This window comes from Rhinoraja longicauda, chromosome 10 (genome assembly GCF_053455715.1).
Source record: "Rhinoraja longicauda isolate Sanriku21f chromosome 10, sRhiLon1.1, whole genome shotgun sequence".
Lineage (NCBI taxonomy): Eukaryota > Metazoa > Chordata > Chondrichthyes > Rajiformes > Arhynchobatidae > Rhinoraja > Rhinoraja longicauda.
Genome location: NC_135962.1, coordinates 22,312,518 through 22,336,284, shown reverse-complemented (window position 1 = coordinate 22,336,284; position 23,767 = coordinate 22,312,518). Strand labels below are relative to the sequence as shown.

The 23,767-nt window shown below is 40.5% G+C and overlaps 1 protein-coding gene across 2 annotated transcripts in view; it reads right to left on the bottom strand.

Annotated features, from left to right (window-relative positions):
* Positions 1–23,767, bottom strand: part of LOC144597270 (RAS guanyl-releasing protein 1-like) — a 92,221-nt gene that overhangs the window by 22,670 nt on the left and 45,784 nt on the right. For both annotated transcript variants that reach the window (XM_078406383.1, XM_078406384.1), the window contains exons 3-8: positions 21,100–21,162; positions 16,629–16,760; positions 15,319–15,472; positions 8,498–8,671; positions 6,070–6,186; positions 1,469–1,744 (exon numbers count right to left, since the gene is read on the bottom strand). In XM_078406383.1, coding sequence (XP_078262509.1) covers positions 1,469–1,744; positions 6,070–6,186; positions 8,498–8,671; positions 15,319–15,472; positions 16,629–16,760; positions 21,100–21,162 — 916 coding nt within the window. The remainder of the gene's footprint in view (positions 1–1,468; positions 1,745–6,069; positions 6,187–8,497; positions 8,672–15,318; positions 15,473–16,628; positions 16,761–21,099; positions 21,163–23,767) is intronic.

The window sequence follows — 23,767 nt, the reverse complement described above, 5'->3', positions numbered from 1 at the left end:
TCTCTCCCTTCTTTGTCCTCCAGTGGTCGGGGGCTCTAACCTTCCGTTGACGGGATGATCTTGCCTCCCGTAACCGTCGGGGCGATCAAGCTCCTTCGTTGGGGGGGGGGATCTCAGCTCCCCGTGCCGGCGATCTACCCCGGGTCGGGACAAGTCAAACCTCATGCAGCTTTTGGAGCTCCCAACCGGTCTCAACCCGAGACTGTAAGCTCTGATGTTAAAGTCCGCAGGCTGCATTGGAGCGTCGATCCCAGGCAAGGGATCGCAGGCTCAGATGATGTCCATGCCCCCGTGGTGACTCAAGGTCAGTCCCAGGCAAGACCTCCAGCTCCGTGATGTTAGGCCGCAGAGCGACCAGAGATACGATCCGGAAAACAATCGCATCTCTGGCAAGGTAAGAGATTGAAAAAAAGTTTCCCCCGACCCCCTCTCCCACCCCCCACATAAAACAAACCAGAGAACATTTACACAAACTTTTAAAACTTATCAAAAATAACAAAAAGAGTTTGAAAAGGACAGACAGACTGTAGGCGAGGCAGCCTACAGTCTATCGTGAGATGAATACATAAATGGGCATATGTGCATATATGGACTGAGAGGAGCCAGAATTATGAGCCAGCAGAGACGTAATGCGTCAGACACGAGAGGAGCTTGGCAGGATACTAATTCTTTCCAAATAAGCAACGGGAGAAACACTAATCTGTTTGTATCACTACTTCAATAAACGACTAATTAAACTGAAACGTCGTGAAGATCTCTCCGTTGTTGTTTGCGTCAAGAATGTTCACTCCATTCCTCCGTGAAATGGCAAGTGGAGATGACTCAATGGGAAGAATCGAAGTTGCCATAACATACGTAATGCCTTGTCTGATGATGGCAAGCATACCATATGCCTTTTTTATATTACTCTACTTATGCTGACGCTTTCAGAAAGCTATGGACTTGGACCCCAAGATCCCTTTGTACAACAATACTGTTCAAGGTCTTACCATTAACCATATATTTTTTCTTACCTTCGATCACCCCAAAGTCCAAAAGCTCACACTTGCCCTGATTAACACCCATCTGACATTTCTCTGTGCGTTTTTTTAACTGATTTATATCCCAGTGTAGACTTGGACTGCCTTCCTTACTGTTTGCAACACTACCAATTTTGGTGTTGTCTACTTACTAACCAACCAATTTAAGTCCAAATCATTCATAAATAGCATAAGCATCCTGCGAAATGACATCAGTTGCATTTTGCTGGCTCAGATTTTTTCACCAATTACACCAACATGCATTTAAATAACATGGTAAACACCCTGGGTTTTTTATTTAATTTACAAATTATGCACTTTGTTTACATTTATCATTTCATTTTGATATCCTAAATGCCACATTGTTTGAAATGTCATTGTGCAAATGTCTACCTTAGGACTGTTTATCACGTGAAGGAACGAGACATCATCGAGTAAGACCAACTTACCGTGAGCAAATGCACCAGATCTTTATTTGCTTCCAGAGGTGGCACAGTGTTCTGAAGTTGGACAAGTTCGTTGATATGGTTGTACAGAATTTGCAGTTTATGTACGTTAATCTTGCTATCCTCAACATTGTCTGGCAAGGCTTCATGTAGTGAGATAAGATCTTTGAGGTGGACGCCCAGAATAGGAATCTTGAAGTCTGTGCAATCACCATACACACGTCGATAGCTGTTGTAGTTTCCACTAGACGAAAGCAGCTCAGTCATTTCATTCATTACCTAAATTGAAAATCCCAAGATTACAGATTCTGAATATTTTTACTTCAATGAATCATTTATCTTAACCATATATATATTTTCTTTAATAGTTATGAGAGATTATAGCCAATAAAAGTATAGGAATGAAACAACATAAATTTATGCAAATGCGAAAGTATTATTACAAAAGCCATCTGTGATTGTCCACCACTGTGAGTGTCCACCACTGTAATTGTCCACCACTGTGATTGTTCACCACTGTGATTGTCCACCACTGTAATTGTCCACCACTGTGATTGTCCACCACTGTGCCTATTTACAAAAACGGTTTGCTCCTGTGAGACTGTAAACTCTGCCTTGAGTCACCTGCCATTGGTGCTTAATCACCAGGAATCTAGTATCGCAGGTTTACCAGCCTTGGCAGTGATTGTAATACTCTTGATACAGATTTTAAAGTCTGCAGTACTTTCACTGCTGTCATCAGGATTTTTGTCATGTTCACCATGCAAATATTGATTTATCAGTTCAGAAGGTGTGGAATTCTCTGCCTCAGAAGGCAGTGGAGGCCAGTTCGTTGGATGCTTTCAAGAGAGAGCTGGATAGAGCTCTTAAGGATAGCGGAGTGAGGGGGTATGGGGAGAAGGCAGGAACGGGGTACTGATTGAGAGTGATCAGCCATGATCGCATTGAATGGCGGTGCTGGCTCGAAGGGCTGAATGGCCTACTCCTGCACCTATTGCCTATTGTCTATTGTCTATTGTCTAGAATGGGATGTGGTAGTTTATGTTCAGTACAATATATCTTTTGCCATGTTTGATTTGGCTGCAGATGCAATAGTGTCCAGAGGCAACGGTGAAATCATGTAAATTCTTTCTGAATTCGTTTCTGAATCACTTCTGTCAAAGGAATAAGAAATTCCTAGGAATTGATGATACTGGATTTTGAGAAATCAAATGGTAGTTGTGGCTCCTGATAAGGAATTATGGTTGTCAATCCAGTTTCAAATCACAGCACAAGTCTGCCTGAATAATTCAAAAATATTCTCAATAATTAAATATGTTTAAGATCATCCAACTCTGCCCATACATTCATAAAAAAATTACAATGCAGATAAACATTCAGTCCATTGTGTCGTCTTTATCTCATGTCTTAATTTCCCATTGCTAAAATATAACTTAATATTGCAAATGATGACATAAGAAGATAAATAAATCTTTAATAAGGTATAGTTTTTCACAAAGTGCATATTATGTGGGGAATTTTTAGACATTTCACCCTCTGTTGGCACCAATATATGGATGAAGAACAAATTTAATCTACTCCTTTCAACTATCTGAAGAGGTTAGGAGGTTTTGTAATGATGCTTTCCGACATTAGGGAAAGGTTCTCAGCCAGGTAATAGTAGAGCAACTCCTGAACAAGGAAGGGGGAGATCAGCTTGCATTCTTGTTCCCATTTTTTGATTACATTATGCCTGCTGGAAGCTTCCTATCCCTGGGTATTTGGTACAGCTTGGTTAGTACCAACCATGAGTTTGGTACTCACTGCAATGAGCTTTAATGACCAAGCTCATGAAGTTTGGTTAATGCAATGATCTGTAATATACATTGGCTAGGTTCATATGTAAAGAATTGTAAACTCATACATGTATATATACAAGACACTGGAGAGCATGTTATTTGTGGAGCAACTGCCCAGCATGCATTGCCCCTTTCACAGACGGTAAGGGGTTGAGAGATACTGCAATCAGAAGATATCAACTGCATTTTCCTGGAATGCTAGTTCTCAGTGTTGATCAATTATTTTCTGCCACTGAACTCCTCACACTCCAAATGTTGAACTCCATATTGTGAGCACACAGAATGCCATCCACTTATACAAGGGAATCTGCTTTTAAATCTTGTGCCATATTACAGTAGGATCCATGTGTATACTGCGTTCACTGAGGATTGTTGGGCTACAGAAAAGAAAAGTTTGTTTATTTTTTCAGTTCGTTTCATATTTTTAAGTGTCTTAGTTGTTTGGATTTTGAAAAGTTCAATTCTTTATTTAATTTTCAGCAGTTTTAAATATTTCTGAATGTGGTACATGTTTACAAAGATTAAAAGATCTCACACAACGACAAAATGGCGGCACTGCCCTAGCAGCTGCCGCTCACCTGCGGTCCATTTGTCTTTGTGTTTTTGTTGTTTTTTTTTGGTCTTAATTGTAGTTGTGATGTGGTGTTTTTGTGTTTGTGTACTATGTGTGTATGTGGGGGGGAGGGGGAAACTGTAACACTGTAAATATGTGTCCCTTCAGAACGGAGACCCGACCTTTGTTTTCTGGGCCGTGTCTCCGTTCCTGCTGCGGCCTACCATCGGCCCAACTCCTGGAGCTGTCAGCCTCCATCGGACTTACCATCCAAGTCCATGGATCGGACTTACCATCACCGGAGCCGGCCGTCTTCGGAGGCTGCGGGAGCGGCTGCGACTCGCCTTAGGCTCGGGCCGCGTGGATTCCGACATCGGGAGCTCCGGCAGCGGCAGCGTGTTCGCCCGCCCCGGATCGCGGGGCTTGGGGCGCGGACATTTCACCGTCCGGCGCGGCCTAGGATGGCCGCGGGATATTTCTCTGCTGGGCGGGGGTTTCAATGTCGGGAGCCACGACCGCCCCGACGTGCAACAACAGCGGCAGCAGCAGCGTGTTCACCCGCCCCGGATCGGACTTATCATCAGCGGAGCCGGCCGTCTTCGGAGGCTGCGGGAGCGGCTGCGACGCGACGCGCCTTAGGCTTGGCCCGCTGTGGACCGTCCGGTGCGGCCTGCAACCACAACAACCTGACTGCGGGCGAGGACAGCGGGAGAAGGGAAAGACATTGTGGCCTTCCATCACAGTGAGGAGAGAGAGGACTGGAGGAGGAGACTCACTGTGATGGATGTTTCTTTGATGGATGTTTCTTTTTTGTGTGTTTTTGGGGTTGGGTGGTTTGAGTGCCTGTTTGATGCTTTTATTGTTGGACTGTGTTTTTGGGGGTTTTGGGGTGTGTGATTTGAATGCCTATTTAATGCTTCTATTGTTGGACTGTGTTTTGGGGGTTTTTTTGGGGTTGGGTAATTTGGGTGCCTGTTTAGTGCTTTTATTGTTGGACTGTGGGTGATTGAATTAACATTTTGTTCAAGATGGCCGCGCCGTTGTGTTTGGCTGCCTGCCACTGTATGTTTCTTTTTTTCCTAGTCAGATGTGCAGCACTTTGGTCAACGTGGGTTGTTTTTAAATGTGCTATACAAATAAATTGACTTGACTTGACTTGACACTTTTGACAGACGAAAAAGCTGGAAGCTTCTCCGATTTCCAGAGGAGTTTCATGGCTGAGGCTTGCTCAGGCCTGCCCAATATTGCTTTCTCGTGTTAGTCAAGGCCCTGCTGCCATTCAGATCCTCATTGGTGAACTGATGGATTTCAGCCCCAAATGACTGGCTTTCAGGATCCAGGTAATTTCCATAATGTTTCCATGTTTTTAATGACACAAGAGTAGGCCATTTTAGCCAAAAAATCCCACTCTCCTACCCATTTTCCCTGTACTAATTTTCCCTCTACCGCCTCCCCCCCAAATTCTACCACTCATCTATGCACCAGAGGCAATTTACAGCAGCCAATAAATCCATCGACCTGCTTGCCTTTGGAATGTGGGGAAAAAACTATGCTTCTGGGGAAAACCCATGCAGTCAAAGGTTAAACACGGCTGGCACAAAATATTGGAGTAACAGCGGGTCAGGCAGTATCCCTGGAGAACATGGATAGGTGACTATTCGGGTCAGAACCTTCTTCAGTTTAAGGTCAAACAAGCATATTCCCTGTGGGTCAGGATTGAGCCCAAGAAATGGTGTTGTGAGGCAGCAGCTTTGCTGCCTATGCCTTTCTGTAGTTCTTCCAAATCTGATAGTCTGTAATATACACTGTGTTGGTTCACAAATGGAGAAATGTAATTTCATACATATAAATGTAGAAGATATTAGATATATGGAGCGATGGTCAAGCATATGTTACATAGGAAGTAGGGGACTGAATGTTGCTACAATCAGATGCTATTCCTATGTAACCTCTTACTTGGGGCCTCTATCATCCTACTAATTACATGTATTGGAGTGGAATGCACTTTGCTGGCAACAGGAGACAACCTCCCAAATCCAGGTCTCAAGCAACATGAAAATTTAGACAAGATGTGAGCACAAACAGCAAGATGGGATGATGGGGTCCACGACAGTAAAATCCAGGCCCAACCTTTTATCAAATTTAAGGCAGTTACTATCAGTCTTGCAATATCATAACCACTTGTGTAGAGCACTCCAAGAAAAAAAACCAACCTTATTCACTTCATGAGGAACACAAGCACTTGTTTCTTTGAGTCTGGAGATTGAGCTGTGACACAAACCTCCAACCATTGCCATTAGTGTATTAAAGTTCTGTAGCTGCTGGAGTTTCTGAGGAGAGAACCAGATGATAATGCATTCTGAATACAATACAATACAATACAATATATCTTTATTGTCATTGTACCCACGTGTACAACGAGATTGGGAATGTGCCTCCCATACGATGCAATAATTTAAGTAATTTAAGTAATTAGATGAGAGGAACGGCAGATTCATGAATGCTTCAGGTTTACTGTACTGCAACCCATTATTATAATCACCACCTAGACTCAAAACAACAAAATATATAATTTGAAATATTCAAGGGCACATATTTTCCTATGTGTGCAATGTTAAAGAACGATTAACTTGCTAAGTTATAATTATGTACTGATGACAAGTTAATCATTTACTTTTGTTGAGACTGTTTGTTTTCCGCATTGCATGAGATTGAAGCTCATGGTGATTTGCCACTTTATTTAAGGCATTAGTATGGGCAAACCCTCCCTTCCCCTCTCCATGTTACCAGGGTTTGGGGGTTGGAAAAATATAAATTTTGTGCTTATTTATTTATTTATTTTTTAAAAATTAAATTTTACGAGTTAGTTTTTATTCCATATCCCAGATATTTTTTAGATAGCTTTATGAATTCCATAAGGGTGATTCTCTATTATCCAAATTGAGTTTTTGCCTGTAATGAATAATATTGCTGCTGTTGAAATGATACCTTTATGCTATTATAGCACCCCAGAGATTTGAAAACATGGATACAATAAATTCAATTGGATTTCTTGCCTTATTTGTCTATCTACATATCTGGGGAAACCAATGAAACAAACTGGATTACCCAACAAATTATGAATTTAAAACGTAAAGAATAGAAGCAAGATCGGGCCAAATGAGCCTCTGAGCTTGCACCACCATTTAGTAAGATCATAGCTGTTCTAATCCTGGCTTCAGCTCCAGATATATTTTTGTGTATGGCAGTCGTGGCACCTCCTGCAGGATGTGGGACGTCAGGGGAACTTCCAGTTTCCCTGAAGAAGTGACACTGCAGCTCCTGGCTGACCACATCAGAGAATTGGAGCTCTGGATTGTCCGGGAAAATGAGAGAGTCATAGATAGGAGTGAGACTGAGGTGATCACACCTGAGGCATGGGCAGGAAGTAGACGGGTGATCACCAGGAAAGGAAGTAGGCAGGAATCTTTAGGAGTGAAGGTCCGACCATCTTAAGTGGGATAAAGGTGTAGACAAATCAGTCATCCACTGTGAAAATGAGCCAGTTGGGACTCACTCTGAGAAATGTCAAAACAGTGGAGGGTGTTGGAGACAATGCTCAGAATCTTAGCTAGTAAGATCATTTCCAATAGGTATATGCCCAACCTGCTCAATTGTTTCTCACAACAACCTCTTCACACAGATATCAAACTAATGAACTCTCTGCCTCAGATGCTAATATTTTTCTTCTTAAACAAGGAGCCCACAAAAGAGTGCAGTACTCCCGGTGTGGTGTGACTAATCCCTTACACACATACAGCAAACTAACTCTACTTTTATAATCTTCCTTTCAATTAAGCCAATATTCCATTTGGTTTCTTAATCACTTACTGCATCTCCATGCTAACTACCTGCGTTCCATGTATTAAAACACACAGGTTCCTGTGTCCAGCACTAGTCTAGTCCTTGTCTGTTTAAACAATACTCTGCATTTATATTCTTTCTACAAAAGGGAATAACCTCACATTCTTCAATATAACTGTCTATCAGCCATTTTAAATTTGCCCTTAGACCTAACCCATTTATATCTTTCCTCACAATTTACAGAGTCAAGAGACAGAGCAACATTGGCAAATTTGGCAAAATCTCATTTAGCTTCTTCATTTAATTCATTGCTAAAAATTACAAATAGTTATGGCTGCAGTACTTATCTTTATAGGAACCCCATTGGTCATAGCCTAAATTTAACGAATTAAATCCAACTCACTGTTTTCTGTAAGCTAACCAAACCTGTATCCAATCCACAAGCCAATACATAGTTATGTGGCACCTCATTTTAGAAATCCAAATACACTAATACCCTTTATCCAATTTCCCTTGGAATGCACTGCCAGGCATAGAGCCAGAGACAAATATAACAGGTGTAACTAAGAGGTTTTTGGATGTGCAGGGAATGGAAGGAAATGGATCACGTGCTTAATCAAATCATGTTGACTTTAATTGTCCTATGATTTTCTAGCCGTCTTGATACTATTACCTTAACAATCGATTAATTACAATGAAGATCTATAAATTAAAACATTTTCTCATCATCCGCTGTGACAATAATATTTTGGCAAAACTATTTACACATTTTGCAAAAACCACTCCCACCATCCATACCTGAGCGACGCGAATAAACTTGATGAAGACTTCAGCTCGTAGTTGTGGTGTAGGTCTACTGAGAACCATAAGCTGAACCCACTGTGAGATGCCATTACACAAAGCAACAGAGCGTTCCATCGTGGGATTATCCTTTACACAACCAGTCAAAATATAATTCTGATAATCTGTAAACTGGGCAAAGCAAAATCAAGTCATTTTGTCATTGTTACCCATTTTATCAGCTTTTCATATCCTGTCTTTTAATGGCAAGACAGCTTCTGATAGAACTGTGGCTGCTGGAGTCACAATAACACTAAACACAAGGAACTGTAGATGCTGGAATCTTGATCACTCTGAAGACGGTTCCTGTCCTGAAATGTCGCCCATTCATGCTCTCTGGAGATGCTACGTGACCAACTGTTACTCCAGCACGTTGTTTTTTGCACAATTACTGTGAATTGTTTAGTCATGGACCTTCTTTTAGATAGCAGAAAGTTCTATTCACCTTAACATGAGAACATGCACAAACAAAAGAAATGCATTCCCAAGACAAACAGGTGTGTAGGTTAATTGGCTCTGTAAATTGACCCTAGTGTGTAGGGCTAGAACTAGTATACGGGTGATCACTGGTTGGCGCAGACTCAGTGGGCCAACGAAAGCCTGTTTCCATGCTGCATCTCTAAACTAATTTAAACTTCCTGCACTAGTTATTGAAGCTCCCACAAGCCTGCAAATAGTGAAGGGAAAGTCAAGGATGGTCATGTTTGGCATTAATGGCAAGATGTGACCAGGAATGATCTCTTAGAAGGGACTAAAGATATAAACTATGTCTTGTGCATATAATTTATTCCAAAGTTGAATTTGAAACAATGCTGGATATTTTAATTTTAATATTTGTGCTTCTGAATCTATTTAACAAATTGGGTATTTTTGAGGGAAACAAGTAGATATTTAGGTAATTTCATAAGACATTTGGAAGGTTGTATGTTAAAGTTGTTACATAAGAGAAGGTTATGGAATTAGCATAAATATTAGCATAAATACAGAAATAGAAACATAGAAAATAGGTGCAGGAGTAGGCCATTCGGCCCTTCGAGCCTGCACCGCCATTCAATATGATCATGGCTGATCATTCAGCTCAGTAGCCTGTACCTGCCTTCTCTCCATACCCCCTGATCCCTTTAGCAAAAAGGGCCACATCTAACTCCCTCTTAAATATAGCCAATGAACTGGCCTCAACTACCTTCTGTGGCAGAGAATTCCACAGACTCACCACTCTCTGTGTGAAGAAATGTTTTCTCATCTCGGTCCTAAAAGACTTCCCCCTTATCCTTAAGCTGTGACCCCTGGTTCTGGACTCCCCCAACATCGGGAACAATCTTCCCGCATCTAGCCTCTCCAACCCCTTAAGAATTTTATATGTTTCTATAAGATCCCCCCTCAGTCTTCTAAATTCCAGCGAGTACAAGCCCAGTCTATCTAGTCTTTCCTCATATGTAAGTCCCGCCATCCCAGGGATCAATCTGGTGAACCTTCTCTGTACTCCCTCTAAGGCAAGAACGTCTTTCCTCAGGTTAGGAGACCAAAATTGCACACAATACTCCAGGTGCGGTCTCACCAAGGCCCTGTACAACTGCAGCAGAACCTCCCTGCTCCTAAACTCAAATCCTCTTGCTATGAATGCCAACATACCATTCGCTTTCTTCACTGCCTGCTGCACCTGCATGCTTGCTTTCAATGACTGGTGCACCATGACACCCAGGTCACGTTGCATCTCCCCTTCTCCCAATCGGTCCCCAATCAGGTAATACTCTGCTTTCCTGTTCTTGCCGCCAAAGTGGATAACCTCACATTTATCCACATTATATTGCATCTGCCATGCATTTGCCCACTCGCCTAATCTATCCAAGTCACTCTGCAGCCTCCTAGCATCCTCCTCGCAGCTAACACTGCCACCCAGCTTCGTGTCATCCGCAAACTTAGAGATGTTGCATTCAATTCCCTCGTCCAAATCATTAATAAACACTGTAAATAACTGGGGTCCCAGCACTGAGCCTTGCGGTACCCCACTAGTCACTGCCTGCCATTCCGAAAAGGACCCGTTTATTCCTACTCTTTGCTTCCTGTCCGCCAACCAATTTTCTATCCACCTCAACACTGAACCCTCAATACCGCGTGCTTTAAGTTTGTACACCAATCTCCTATGTGGGACCTTGTCGAAGGCCTTCTGAAAGTCCAGATATAACACATCGGCTGGTTCTCCCTTATCCACTCTACTAGTTACATCCTCGAAAAATTCTATAAGATTCGTCAGACATGATTTGCCTTTGGTAAATCCATGCTGACTTTGTCTGATGATTTCACCACTTTCCAAATGTAATGCTATCACATCTTTAATAACTGACTCTAGCATTTTCCCCACTACCGATGTTAGGCTAACTGGTCTATAATTCCCCGTTTTCTCTCTCCCTCCCTTTTTAAAAAGTGGGGTTACATTAGCTACCCTCCAGTCCTCAGGAACTACTCCAGAATCTAAAGAGTTTTGAAAAATTATCACTAATGCATCCACTATTTCTGAGGCTACTTCCTTAAGCACTCTGGGATGCAGCCTATCTGGCCCTGGGGATTTATCTGCCTTTAATCCATTTAATTTACCTAACACCACTTCCCGACTAACCTGGATTTCCCTCAGTTCCTCCATCTCTTTAGACCCCCGGTCCCCCGCTATTTCCGGCAGACGGTTTATGTCTTCCTTAGTGAAGACAGAACCAAAGTATTTGTTCAATTGGTCTGCCATCTCCTTGTTCCCTATGATCAATTCACCTGTTTCCGACTGCAAGGGACCTACATTTGCCTTAACTAATCTTTTTCTCTTGACATATCTATAAAAGCTTTTGCTGTCTGTTTTTATGTTCCTTGCCAGTTTCCCCTCATAATCTATTTTCCTTTTCCTAATTAAGCCCTTTGTCCTCCTCTGCTGGACTCTGAATTTCTCCCAGTCCTCTGGTATGCTACTTTTTCTGGCTAATCTGTATGCTTCATCTTTTGTTTTAATACTATCCTTGATTTCCCTTGTTAGCCACGGATGCACTACCTTTCCTGGTTTGTTCTTTTGCCAAACTGGGATGAACACTTGTTGTAGTTCATCCATGCGACCTTTAAATGCTTTCCATTGCATGTCCACCGTCAACCCTTTCAGCATCAATCGCTAGTCTATCTTATCTTGGACAATTCACGCCTCATACCCTCAAAGTTACCTTTCTTTAAGTTCAGAACACTTGTTTCTGTATCGACTTTGTCACTCTCCATCCTAATGAAGAACTCTACCATATTATGATCATTCTTGCCCAAGGGGCCTCGCACAACAAGACTGCTAACTAACCCTTCCTCATTACTCAATACCCAGTCTAGAATGGCCTGTTCTCTCGTTGGTTCCTTGACATGTTGGTTTAGAAAACCATCTCTCAAACATTCCAAGAAATCCTCTTCCTCAGCACCCCTGCCAGTTTGGTTCACCCAATCTATATGTAGATTGAAGTCACCCATTATAACTGCTGCGTCTTTAGTGCATGCATTTCTAATTTCCTGCTTGATGCCATCCCCAACCTCCCTACTGCTGTTAGGTGGCCTGTACACAACTCCCACTAGCGTTTTCTGCCCCTTAGTGTTTCGTAGCTCTACCCATATCGATTCCACTTCCTCCAAGCTAATGTCCTTCCTTTCCACTGCTTTAATCTCCTCTCTAACCAGTAACGCTACCCCACCTCCTTTTCCTTTCTGTCTATCCCGCCTGAATATAGAATATCCCTGGATGTTGAGCTCCCAGCCTTGGTCACCCTGGAGCCATGTCTCCGTAATCCCAACTATATCATAATCATTAATAACTATCTCCACATTTAATTCATCCACCTTATTACGTATACTCCTTGCATTGAGACACAAAGCCTTCAGGCTTGTTTTTACAACTCTCTTACCCCTTGTACGATTATGTTGAAAAGTGGCCCTTTTTGATTTTTGCCCTGGATTTGTCTGCCTGCCACTTTTACTTTTCACCTTGCTACCTGTTGCTTCTACCCTCATTTTACACCCCTCTGTCTCTCTGCTCCAGCTCCCATCCCCCTGCCACATTAGTTTAAATCCTCCCCGACAGCACTTGCAAACACTCCCCCTAGGACATTGGTTCCATTCCAGCTCAGGTGCAGACCGTCCTGTTTGTACTGGTCCCACCTCTCCCAGGAGACTAAACTAAGGGGAGGTAAGCATTGAGTGCTGCAAGGAAAAGTGCTTTGGCCTCAACTTTAATAATCTGCATTAATGACACACATCAAGAGATTGTGTGTAATATATCCATATTTGTTGTTAATACAGTTGGATGGGAAAATACTCCTTGAGTAGGACACAAAGAGGTTGCTAAGGAATTTTCAGACAATGTAATTAAGTGGGCAAGATGGTGAAAGACAGAAAATAATGTGGATAAATGTGAATAAATCAAACATTGATGGAAAGAATAACAAAGAACATTTAAAAATAGAGAACAAGTACTCACAAACAATTAGAAAGGTAAACAGAGAGGTTGGTCTTTTACTGCAAGACATTGGAGTACAAGGGTAGGGAAATCCTCATACAAGTATACTATGAGAATACATTTGGGAACTCCATGCACAGATTTGCTATTTTTTTATTCTCAGGAAGGATGAATTAGCTTTGGAGACATGGCGATAAATAATTTCTAGATTGATCCCAGGGACAGAAGGGCTACCTAATGATTAAGAAGAATATTAGAATTTAGATTAATATGAGGTGATCTCACTGAAACATACAAATATGCTGAAAGAGTATGACAGGGTGGATGTTGAAAAGGTATTTTCTTTTTTTGGAAAATCAAGAATGGTTTCAGGATAAATGATCAAACATTTAGATCTAAAGTCAGAAAGTAAGAGCATTGTGAATCTCTGGAAATCTACAACCCAAAAGGAATGTCTGACCATTGAGTGTATGTCAAAAACTGGAGGGCCCAACTTTAAGGTGAAAGGGGCAAAGTTTAAAAGGCTAATTATTTTACACAGAGAATATTGGGCACTTGGAACGCACTGCCAGGCATCGAGCCAGAGGCAGATACAATGGGTGAACCTAAGAGGCTTTTAGATATGCAGGGAATGGAAGGAAATGGATCAGGTGCTGAGGAGATTAGTTTAACTCGGAATCATGTTCGGCACAAACGTTGTGGGCTGGAGGGACTGTTCCTGTGCTGTACTGTTCTATGCTCGATATATTCAATACCAAGATTAACAGATTTTTGGAATCTAAGCAAGGCAAGGAAGTTAAGAATCTGCTGAGAAAGCAAGGTGCAGTTAAAGGTCAACAATAACCCTGTCAAGTGGTAGCATAGATTTGTGAGGACATGTGCTTGCATCTTATATTATTCGAGGGTTTTATGTTCAAACCCTTCTCCAGAAAACAAAGTGTTTATGACTGTTCAGTGCAATACAAAGGCATTTCACTGTCAGAAGACCTATCTTTCAAATGGGATGTTCAAATGGGATGTTAAGACTGTTCACTCAGCAGGACAGAAAAAGAAAATCACAAACTTCATTTAAAAAGAGATATGAAGAGCTCTCCACAGATTTACCACTCAGGAAAACCAAAAAGGGATAATGTGATTTATTCACAAAATACTGGAGTAACTCAGCAGGTCAGGCAGCATCTCGGGAGAGAAGGAATGGATGACGTTCCGGGACCCGAAACATTCCCCCCCTACATCAAAAATCTTCTAACCCCCCTCTCTAACTCCAGGTCCCTCAGGTCGGCCGACTTGGGGCTACTCACTATCCCGCGGTCTAGGCTTAAGCTCAGGGGTGACCGCGCTTTTGCGGTTGCAGCTCCTAGACTGTGGAACAGCATCCCTCTCCCCATCAGAACTGCCCCCTCCATCGACTCCTTTAAGTCCAGGCTGAAAACCTATTTCTACTCCCTAGCGTTTGAGGCTCATTGAGGAGGCGCTGTGAACTGTTTGCGTGCTACTGTATGTTTCTTTTTTTTTCCTTAGTACCTAATCAGATGTACAGCACTTTGGTCAACGTGGGTTGTTTTTAAATGTGCTATACAAATAAAATTGACTTGACTTGACTTGACTCCAGCATTTTGTGAATAAATCGATTTGTACCATCATCTGCAGTTATTTTCTTATACTAGGGATAATGTGATAATAGTTTGATATTTGATTCATTTGTTTTAGGGATATTGCTGCATACTAACTGGCTGTTGCATCCCCATATTGTAATGGAGACCTGACCACAAAAGTTATTTTATCAGTTGCCTTTGGTTTAGGTATCATTGTGAAGAGGAATGCTAAATGGTTGTGTATATTTTCTGGAAAGAACGAAAGATATTTCTCACTGCAGCAAAATTATCAAAAAAATCTATGCATAAATATTATCACCATGGAAACATGACAGAGTCCCCTCGATGACAAATTGTTAGCCATTCGAATGAGATTTTGAAGGAGACAATATAAAGCAATTTTTGAAATCCTAAATGAGGTTGGAGGTAAATTTTACTGTGTTTGATTGCTGAAGTATATATGTACTGTAAATGATAATTTTATTTTGATACTTTTTTTCACAGCTGTCAGTATTTAACAATTTCCCATGCACCTTCAACCATTTTGAGAATAATCACAACTGCTTACCATGTGGTTTATATGAGGATGTGTGAAACTTAAATGACTAACCTGTTGAAATGTATCTTCTCTCCACTATGGTGATATAGTTACAATTTAAAAACAGAAATCAGGTCTTTCTCTTCTTCCATTTCCTAAATACAATTGACACAAGACTTACTGATATCCTGCGGAAGGACTTGAACTCGAGGTAAGTTAGGTGTTCAGCCAGCTCTTCTGGCTCCAGATGATCAAAGAGAAGGGAAACTTTTCGTTTTTTGCTACAGTTTGTCTTTATCCGCTGAGTGATTTTCCGTGACCATTCATATGCACTTCTGTCCAGAAAACAAAAAGAGGGTTGGGTTTTAGTTCCAAAAATGTTCATCAGAGTAGGATTGGTGGGGAATGTAATGAAATGATTTGCCATCCCACCCATATGTTTAAGATTTGGCTTTTTTGGTAGAGCACAATAATCAAATACCCTCTCCTGCTCCTCTTTCCATTCCATTAAAGTACCTATATTCTTGTCTGAACTCTACGTTGTTCTCATCTGGCATGTGTGGCCTGTGTTTAACCTTGTCTGCCTCCTGATCTTATACCAGCTTCAAACTTCTCATTTTCTAAAATGACCAATCCCTAATCGAATTATTCCTCTGCTGGAAAATACCCTCTTTGTGTTACTGCCTATTGCCTTAAATATGATGCTGCAAAATTGCTGTTCCCATTCTTTCAGTATATTTCTGAGTAGTGTAGTGGTGGAAATTTACAACTTTATAAGGAACAGCAATGGATATAACAGCATAATTACCAGCCCTGCAAAAATCAAGAATATTTTATTGCAGGCTCATGAGTCCATATTTATGCAGAAGGAAGATGTTCAGGAGAGTGGAATATGAGTGCCCAGAAAAAATACAAGTAATGGGTATACCTAACATAGTGCTTGGCTGGAGATCAAGCGATAGTTGAAGCTACAAAGTGAAGTGGATAAGAATCTTCAGTATGTACACAATGTTAAATGAAACATTATTTTTGTGAGTGGCTGCTGAGTGAATTGCAAAAGATAGGGTCACATTCTTTTAACCAAAGTCAGTGGCAGTTGTTAATTGCTTGCCATCACCCAGTGACATATTGTGATGTTTATCCTTGGTTATAAAGACTTTCAGGCTCTCTGAGAGAGTGAAATTGTTGTTTAATTTAAAGTTCTTTCCTTCTAGAAATGGTTTGAGAAAGCACACAATCGAGTTCATTTAAAATACAATTAAATCACATTAAATTTTGTATGAAGTAACACTCTGTAAATCTACCATATATATTGACTAAAAATATTGGTTTATAACATTTTCCACAATTTTTCCTATTACATTTCTGTTCTGTTCCCAAACACCTATTCTTAAGCAAGAGAAGAGCAAGAGTAATTGTGCTGGTGATATTAATGGATTGCTTAATTTTTTTTTCATTAAGAAATAAATGGACCGAATACTTATGTCTTACATTTGTGAGGTGTCGATACATTGGGAATGTGACTCTTCACCCTTCTTTCTCACCAGCTCTTGAAAATGTTCCATTGTTTCTGTAAGACTCTTGTCTATTTTAAACATAATCCAGAACTCTATAATCCAATACCTGTAATAGAACAATGCAACCATTAACATCAACATGGAGAGACAATTCTCAGATGTATCCCATTGTTACCATCTTTCACTGAAACCTACAACATGATTTAGAACAGAAAATAACTATATATTACAGATTAGTACCGAACTCTGAGTTATATCACAAATATTAATCTCAAATTGTATTTTCCTGGCTTTTTGCTTGCAATCGCCATCTCCCCTCTTTAATCACCTCTAATCCTAATTCAGAGGGCCTTTGCTGCTGGCTGGAACTATCCCGGAGACCAGCAATGAGGCCTGCTCGGTAGCAGGCTTTCAATGATGGACTCCAGAAGCCACATCAACAAATTTCCCTTGAATGCTTTGACAAGTGACTGAGACCTGCCCTCTAGCTGTCAATGCTGTCAGAGTTTATTAAAATATATTAAAGAACTTAAACATTTTAAACTTATTTAAAAAAGCTAAAATATTTAAAAGCTAATATATTTAATATAGAAAGCTAAAACATAAGCTAAAATGTTTCATTATATGAAACATTAATAATACACAGCAACTCCGTCCTTGTTACTTCCCCATAGCTCTCCATTCACCACTGCAATCAATGGGATCAAGGATTCTGTGCCTGTTCTAACCCCGTGCAGTATCTTAAAGCTATTTCCAAAGTTGGTTTCCATAGGGAATCAAGCTGAGGAGCACATCGTTTGGAGCTTCCAGCATTTATCAGCAAGGTCTGGGTTCATGTGATAAGAGACAGGCGATGAGTTGTCAGAGAGAGACACAAGAAACACCAGATGCTGGAATCTTGAGCAAAACACTGCTGTCAGAACTCAGTAGGTGAGGCAGTATCAGACTGAAGAAAGATCCTGGCCAAAATGTTGTCTGTCGATTTCCTCCACAGATGCTGCCTGACAGCAGGCAGTGAAGAAAGCCAATGGAATGTTGGCCTTCATAACAAGAGGAGTTGAGTATAGGAGCAAAGAGGTCCTTCTGCAGTTGTACAGGGCCCTAGTGAGACCGCACCTGGAGTACTGTGTGCAGTTTTGGTCTCCAAATTTGAGGAAGGATATTCTTGCTATTGAGGGCATGCAGCGTAGGTTTACTAGGTTAATTCCCGGAGTGGCGGGACTATCAAATGTTGAAAGACTGGAGCGACTAGGCTTGTATACACTGGAATTTAGAAGGATGAGAGGAGATCTTATCGAAACGTATAAGATTATTAAGGGGTTGGACACGTTAGAGGCAGGAAACATGTTCCCAATGTTGGGGGAGTCCAGAACAAGGGGCCACAGTTTAAGAATAAGGGGTAGGCCATTTAGAACTGAAATGAGGAAAAACTTTTTCAGTCAGAGAGTTGCGAATCTGTGGAATTCTCTGCCTCAGAAGGCAGTGGAGGCCAATTCTCTGAATGCATTCAAGAGAGAGCTGGATAGAGCTCTTAAGGATAGCGGAGTCAGGGGGTATGGGGAGAAGATAGGAACGGGGTACTGATTGAGAATGATCAGCCATGATCACATTGAATGGCAGTGCTGACTCGAAGGGCCGAATGGCCTCCTCCTGCACCTATTGACTATAAGAACAAATTGTCTATAAGACCCCCTGAGTTCCTCCAGCAAGTTGTGTTTTGCTGTTGAATGCGTTGACAGATCCAGATCTTCTTCCTAAAGGAATGTCCTTTAATTCTGAGGCTATGACCTCTAGTCCTAGACTCTCCCACTAGTGGAAACATCTTCTCCACATCCACTCTATCCAGGCCTTTCACAATTCGACAATCGGCAATGGAGACCGCACATGGCAATGCACCTTTGGACATTACTAATGCAAAATTAATTATGTTGCCTAGTCCACGAGCACCTTGGCTGCACATAAAGAAGTAGACTTTAACTGGGAGAGTTGAAGTCTGTTTCTATCTTTGTTTAAAGAGGACAGGATTACGTGGTCTGTGGCTGGTGTGTCCAAGACATTGATCATCTGACAGGTAATTTATCTAAGAACTTTCTTTGTGGGTCATTTTCACAACACCACCACCACCACCCTTCCCCCCACCCATGCCCTCCCCTTGCTGATTCAGTTCCTCTGACTGTGTCACCAACACTCTTACCATCCTCATGACCTTGAAAGTCATTCCCCTTAATATTTTTTCTCTCAATGTTGTCTGTTCCCATAATGGTCTCAAACCTTTCAACCTGGTCCTTTCCTCCATCCTTTCCTATCGAGCCACTCTCAATCTGTTTGTGATACTATTTCCTGCCAAAGTGCGTGCTTGTGCGAACTCTGTCATGCTTGTATGTGTCAATCCATATAAAATGCATGACACCTTAAGTCTTGTGTGCAATGATATGTAGTTACCGGGGTTCTTATAAAAAATTACCCTTTTATGGCGAAACATCACCTTTTAGATCAAGCAAAATTCTCAGTGCAAGTCTGGTTCACTTAGGTTTCTTAGATTATTTTGCAAAGAAACGTAGAAAAAAAAGTTTATAATTTCTAACACTCTTTAGTTGATATTTACATGATACAATCCGGAAGTAAAGAACATAAGAAAATGGGTAAGACTGGGCCATGTAACCACCACATGGCCAAGTGTGCTCTGCCATTGAGTGTGCTCTGCCATTCAATATCAATGGTTGAAATGGCCAAGGCCAAGGTAACTCCATTTTACTATCCAAACTGTAGCCCATCATTTATCTGCAGTAGAAAAATGCATCTATTTTGAATTGATCAGATTCTATAGCTTTGTGACCAGAGAATTCTGAAAACAACTGACCAGAAAAGTTCCCTGCACCAAAAATCATATAAATTCAAATTAGTTCACTGCCTAATTTGTATCCATTCAACCCAGCAATCAATCTTCATTGCTCTGCCTCTAATGTATAATCTTTCTTGAAAAAGGAGATCAAAACCATGCATTATATTGTTTTAGACACAAATGCTGGAGTAACTGGCAGCATCTCTGGAGAGAAGGAATGGGTGACGTTTCGGGTGACATTCCTTCTCTCCAGAGATGCTGAGTTACTCCAGCATTTTATGTCCATCTTCGGTGTAAAGCAGCATCTGCAGTTCCTTCCTACACATTATATTGTTTTAGTTACTAGTACTAGAGCATCAACACCCAATGGTTCAAAACTATCAAGACTAAATTAATATTTAAATATTATAAATATTATTCCTTTTTATTCATCAACACAATTTTGCCTAGAAACTAGGTTCAAAATTAGTTGCAATGGATATTCATGCATAAATTGCGAAAAAAGATGTTTTGCATATTTTGAAGTGTGTACATATTTCCCATTGAACTCCAGTCCTTCAGAAAATTATATCATGTGTTTCTTGTCCCAATTCGCTTTTATTGCAGCTATCATTTTCTCAAAGAGTTTTGCTTATGTAATGACACTGTCACGAGTGTGTTGCTGACTTAGAAAAAGAGATCAGTACAAAAGGCAATGTTTGCAATCTTCATTATTAAAACCAAGGAAAAGCAAGTAAACAAATATATCGGACAGAAAGGTGGGAACCTTGTAGGAATTAGAGTGCCTGCTGTGACACATTTTTGTTATTTTCAGTAACCCACCTAACACTGAGTTTAATGAGCTGTTTTCCAGATAGGAAACAATAAGATCTCCACATTCGCAAACAGGATGTTGTTTTCAATTCTTAACGATTGTAGTAAAGTGGCCCAATTGTACTGGTGGAGAGAGGGGGGGGGGGGGGGGGGGGTTGTTGCCATTAAACTGCACTGTTTAACACATGCTCCTAACTTTATCTCCTCACTCCATTTTCTGTATCTCCTCCCACCCCTTCATTCCACCTTATAACCTGTGAATACATTTTTAGATGGCTAAAAACCAGAACAACAATTGCTTAAAGCATGCACTTATGAATTTTGTGCTTTTGCTGGTGATACCCCTTTTAACGCTGGAACAAAATATAGCATTTTCAAGCAATTTATGTATAAATAAAAGCAGCAATCATCTGCCACAGTCTCTTTCTATTCTGATTTCTGATTTTATGCTTCTTAACACTTGCATCCCTTTTTCGTATATTTAACTGGTAGACCAGATAAGTATTTCCTTCATCCAACCCATTAGATATTATTTATCTAATATTGTCATTTGGAATATATATCGAACTGTATAATTTCACATAGTTCTCAAGTGAACAGTGTGTGCAGAAAAAAACTAAGTATAGACAGCACAGATTAAAAAAAAGAACTTTTATCATTTCAAAAGAAACATTTGCAGGATGTAACCACAATCTTTCAAACACAACCCAAAATGTGATGTGCAGCTACTGTAGATAGTCACTTTGCTTTCGTCTTTACTAGCTGTGGTTATTTCCAGGAAAAGCCTCACCTTATGAAATAACAGATCTTCTGGCAAACTGCAGCACAGTTTTGCTCTAAAGCATTCTGATATGTAGGTCATAATTAAGGAAAACAGTTCTAATTTGAAATTTCCTTATTAATATCCTTACTGATATTCAGTGACATCATTATTGAGGTCCCTATGAATGACATTTTCTGGAAGTCAACTGCTGAAGATGATGTCGACCATTTGTCTTTTAATACACCTTGAAATACACAACAATTATGTTTCTCTGAAATGTAATTTCAGAGCTCCTAAGTGGAACAAAATGGAGGCAATTATTTGCTACTTTAAAATATATGTACAAGTATAATCGGTCTTTATTTGGCAATAGGGTTGATGTCTTTTTACCCTGCCAAGTTGAGCAACGGTATTTTGAGCACGACTCTGCTGGTTCCGCAGTTCAGTCCCCACAAAACCGCAAGTATCTGGGATGGATATGCAATACCTCTCACAATGTTTCTCTGCACCCTTGAGTCAAGTGTTGTAGCCTAGATGGCAACTAGGTCCCATGTGGCATAGTGAGGATGCCTTGCTGCTAGAACCCTGAGATTCCTTGATGTTAGGCAAAGCTGGGAGTGGTGCTATGGTTGTTATTAAAGCTATTATGTTTTTTTCTCTCTCTGAAATTCAGACATTTGAAAACTAGAAATATAAAAAATATACAAGTTATTTTCTTTCAATAATTAATTAAAACCCCAAATCATTTGGGAATAATTAAAAATACCTAACTTAATTTTTTTAAGTGCTTTCCACTTTGCCTCCTAATCTATATGAATGAGGGTCTCAGGAATAGAGGAGCTAAAACAAATATGGAAATAGGCAAACTGAGAATCCTATATAACCTGTGACGAAGCAAACAAACTGGTTCAGACTCGGACATTTACCTGGAAGAGTTAGGAGTTTGTGGAAAGGACCAAACATAATGGCATCCCTATGATGAATTATGTGATCTTTCGGAATTGGGATTCAAATGAGCAGTCTGACAATTTGAAAGTGAAAGCCACAGAAGTGTAGTGAAGTAGGGTGCATACTGCCAATCATTTTCAGCCAGGATGATACCAAGATATCACCTCAAATGACATCACAGACTCTCTCATTGTGCACTCAAATTGTTGATTTTGTCTTCTCCTCTGAAGCTTTTCTAATGCTAGCCTTGGCAAACGTTACTATCTATAAACAAGTCTTTAACACCTAAGCAAGCAGCCTAGATACAATGTTCTCATTCAAACATATATTTTTAGGATTTTCTGATCATTATGTTGGATTTATTATAGGGACTAACAAGACAAAGGTAAGGATTCCATTGATTTCTCACAAACAAATATATAATGATTCAATTAATGGTGCCCTTGAGATAGAGAGAAGAGAAACATATAGGGTTTGAATTTTTAGTGGTATGATTGTAATCCATTGTTTTGTGATGGAACATGCTCAAATTTAGACATTGGTGACACCAACAAGCCTGCTAATGTTCACTGCACCTGTGCAAGCTCACATTTAAATGAAGCAATTACCACATGGAAGTTTGCAGGTAGCTATCACTGACTGTCAAATCATGAGCTACGGTTATTGGGGGTTGGGAATGCCAATGTAGTGGTAAAAAATGGCAGGATCAAATGTTGTCTTTAGAAGTGTGTGAAAGACATGATATAAACAATTGCAATTTTATGCTGATCCAATGGTGTGACTAAAGTACGTTAACTTCCAATCCCTAGGGTCAAGGCAGTAAAAGATTTTATAACATTTGTCTTCTCAGACAGGCGAAAATGTCTGCATTCTGGGTTGATATCCTTTCTAATGTGGTTTGAGTGCATCAGGGGGAATACAAATCCTTGTTCTAACATGGTAAATGTCATGTAACCCAATATCATGCAGTGCCACTCAAACTTCACTGTGAATAGGTGCATTGGTGTGCCCTTTTCAAGTGTCTGGGAAGCTTTTTATCTCTCTACAAGCCTGCTGTTCATTCTCCAGCATGACAGACTAATTATCATAATAGTTAATGTGTTTTCTGAAGTAGCTTCTGTTGCCTGGGTTATTTTAAACATGGTCTCACTGATTAGAGTCTAATTTTAAACTGTTCCAACTCGATAGAGTACTATGGGGACAGTAAATTAATGCTTGCTTACTCTTCAGTGTTGGAAATGTGAACAGAAATGGAAGATACTTATAATGCATGTGCCCTTAGTAAAGGTAGGTTATAATGTTTCTTTCTTATTCAGTAGTTCCAGACAATATTGTAACTATACAGTTCTAATTATAGTAATATTATAACATTGCCTCTGTTATGAGATTTCTAAAGAATTGTCACATATCCAGCTTTAGTTGAAACAGTATACATTTTGAATGGGGTGTTTGAATGGGCTCTAAAATTGAAACTAGGTGATAATAGTCTGTGTTATACTAAAATCTATTATTTCCACTGAATCATGTCAGATCTCATCATGACGACAATTACAGCAGGATCATCAAAAATTACAGGATGGGCAAGTAGGCTGAGGAAAGGCTAATAGATTTTAATGCAAATAGGTGTGAGGTGTTGCCCTTTGGGAAGTCAAACCAGGGCAGGATCTTCACAGTGAATGGTAGGGCCCTGGGGAGTGTTGTAGAGCTGAGGGATCTGGAAGTACAGGTACACAATTCTCTGAAAATG